This window comes from Halyomorpha halys, unplaced genomic scaffold, assembly GCF_000696795.3.
Source record: "Halyomorpha halys isolate HHAL.00 unplaced genomic scaffold, Hhal_1.1 Scaffold251.1, whole genome shotgun sequence".
Lineage (NCBI taxonomy): Eukaryota > Metazoa > Arthropoda > Insecta > Hemiptera > Pentatomidae > Halyomorpha > Halyomorpha halys.
Genome location: NW_027106674.1, coordinates 63,235 through 64,545, shown reverse-complemented (window position 1 = coordinate 64,545; position 1,311 = coordinate 63,235). Strand labels below are relative to the sequence as shown.

General features: G+C 33.0%; 1 protein-coding gene across 1 annotated transcript in view; it reads left to right on the top strand.

The window, feature by feature from the left end:
* The first annotated feature begins 308 nt into the window (after nt 1-308).
* pix (ATP-binding cassette sub-family E member 1 pix) overlaps nt 309-1,311 on the top strand; it is an 8,102-nt gene continuing 7,099 nt past the window's right edge. Inside the window, exons 1-3 of the mRNA XM_014419792.2 lie at nt 309-450; nt 739-953; nt 1,028-1,243. Of these exons, the coding sequence (XP_014275278.1) occupies nt 741-953; nt 1,028-1,243 (429 nt within the window). The 5' untranslated portion in view covers nt 309-450; nt 739-740. The remainder of the gene's footprint in view (nt 451-738; nt 954-1,027; nt 1,244-1,311) is intronic.

Below are 1,311 nucleotides of genomic sequence, written 5' to 3'. Positions count from 1 at the left end.
TAACTCGCGATCTTTTTGGGTACTAATTCTGAAATTTTAGTACGAATTAGTACTAATTAGGTCCTAATTCGTGTATAAGTTTCAACTCAAAATTCGAAAAGTGCCGGGCCAGGGACATGCACCTATCGGTAGCACTGGTAACAGTAACATACTCTTTCCTCCTTCTCCTAAGGGTAACAGGTAAGTTAGATAACCCTTTCATTTGTTATTTATGTTAATAATATTAAACTGTTGTTTTTGATTATCATTAAATATAATATAAATTTATTTTAAATCACATTAAACGAAAAGGAGTTAATTTTGAGGAGAGTGGAAATTATTTACTACACAACAATCACTATGGCAAGGAAACTCGTGGAACACCTTGTACCCTTCCCCACCGTGTCAGGTTGTAAAGTTCAAAAAATTGTTACCTTCTAAATTTTTATACCTGATACTTTAAAAACAAAGGTAACTAAGATTAATTTGTTTTTTTACAGTTTTGTTTATTTTTCCATTGTAAATCTCATACTTATTTCTAGAATATTGGATTTTGCCTTACCTAACCTCTCCTAACATATGCTTTTTGAATTACCATTGTTGTTCATTTATATATCCTTTGAGTTAAAATTTAGATAACAGTGATTGTTCTGTTATTTAAGTTGTTTTTTTAAAGGGAATCCTGTAACTTTTATCAATTTAACCTTTGATAGCTATGATGGCTTATTGAGTCATTATTGTTTTCTTTGTATATTTCAGAAATGCCACGAGGGAAAGGTACCGAAGAGTCTGACAAACTAACAAGAATTGCTATTGTCAATTCTGATAAGTGTAAACCCAAAAGGTGTAGACAAGAATGCAAAAAATCATGTCCTGTCGTCCGGATGGGTAAATTATGTATTGAAGTCACCCCAAATGACAAAATTGCTGCTATTTCAGAGGAACTGTGTATTGGTTGTGGTATTTGTGTGAAGGTAGTGTTTGTTAAAGTGTTAAATCAGTGCTGTATTAACTGTTATTTATTTATTTACACCACACCTGGTTGTAGAAATGCCCCTTTGAAGCCATCACAATTATTAATTTGCCCAGCAATCTTGAAAGGGATACTACTCATCGATACTCTCAGAACTCATTTAAGCTACATAGGTTGCCAATTCCAAGACCTGGTGAGGTTTTAGGGTTGGTTGGAACAAATGGTATTGGAAAATCTACTGCTCTTAAGATTCTTGCTGGCAAACAAAAACCAAACTTGGGACGTTATACAGTAAGCCTTGATAGTGATTAATTACTTAATGGATTGAAACTTGCTTAATTTTCCTTTTCAGTTCTTTA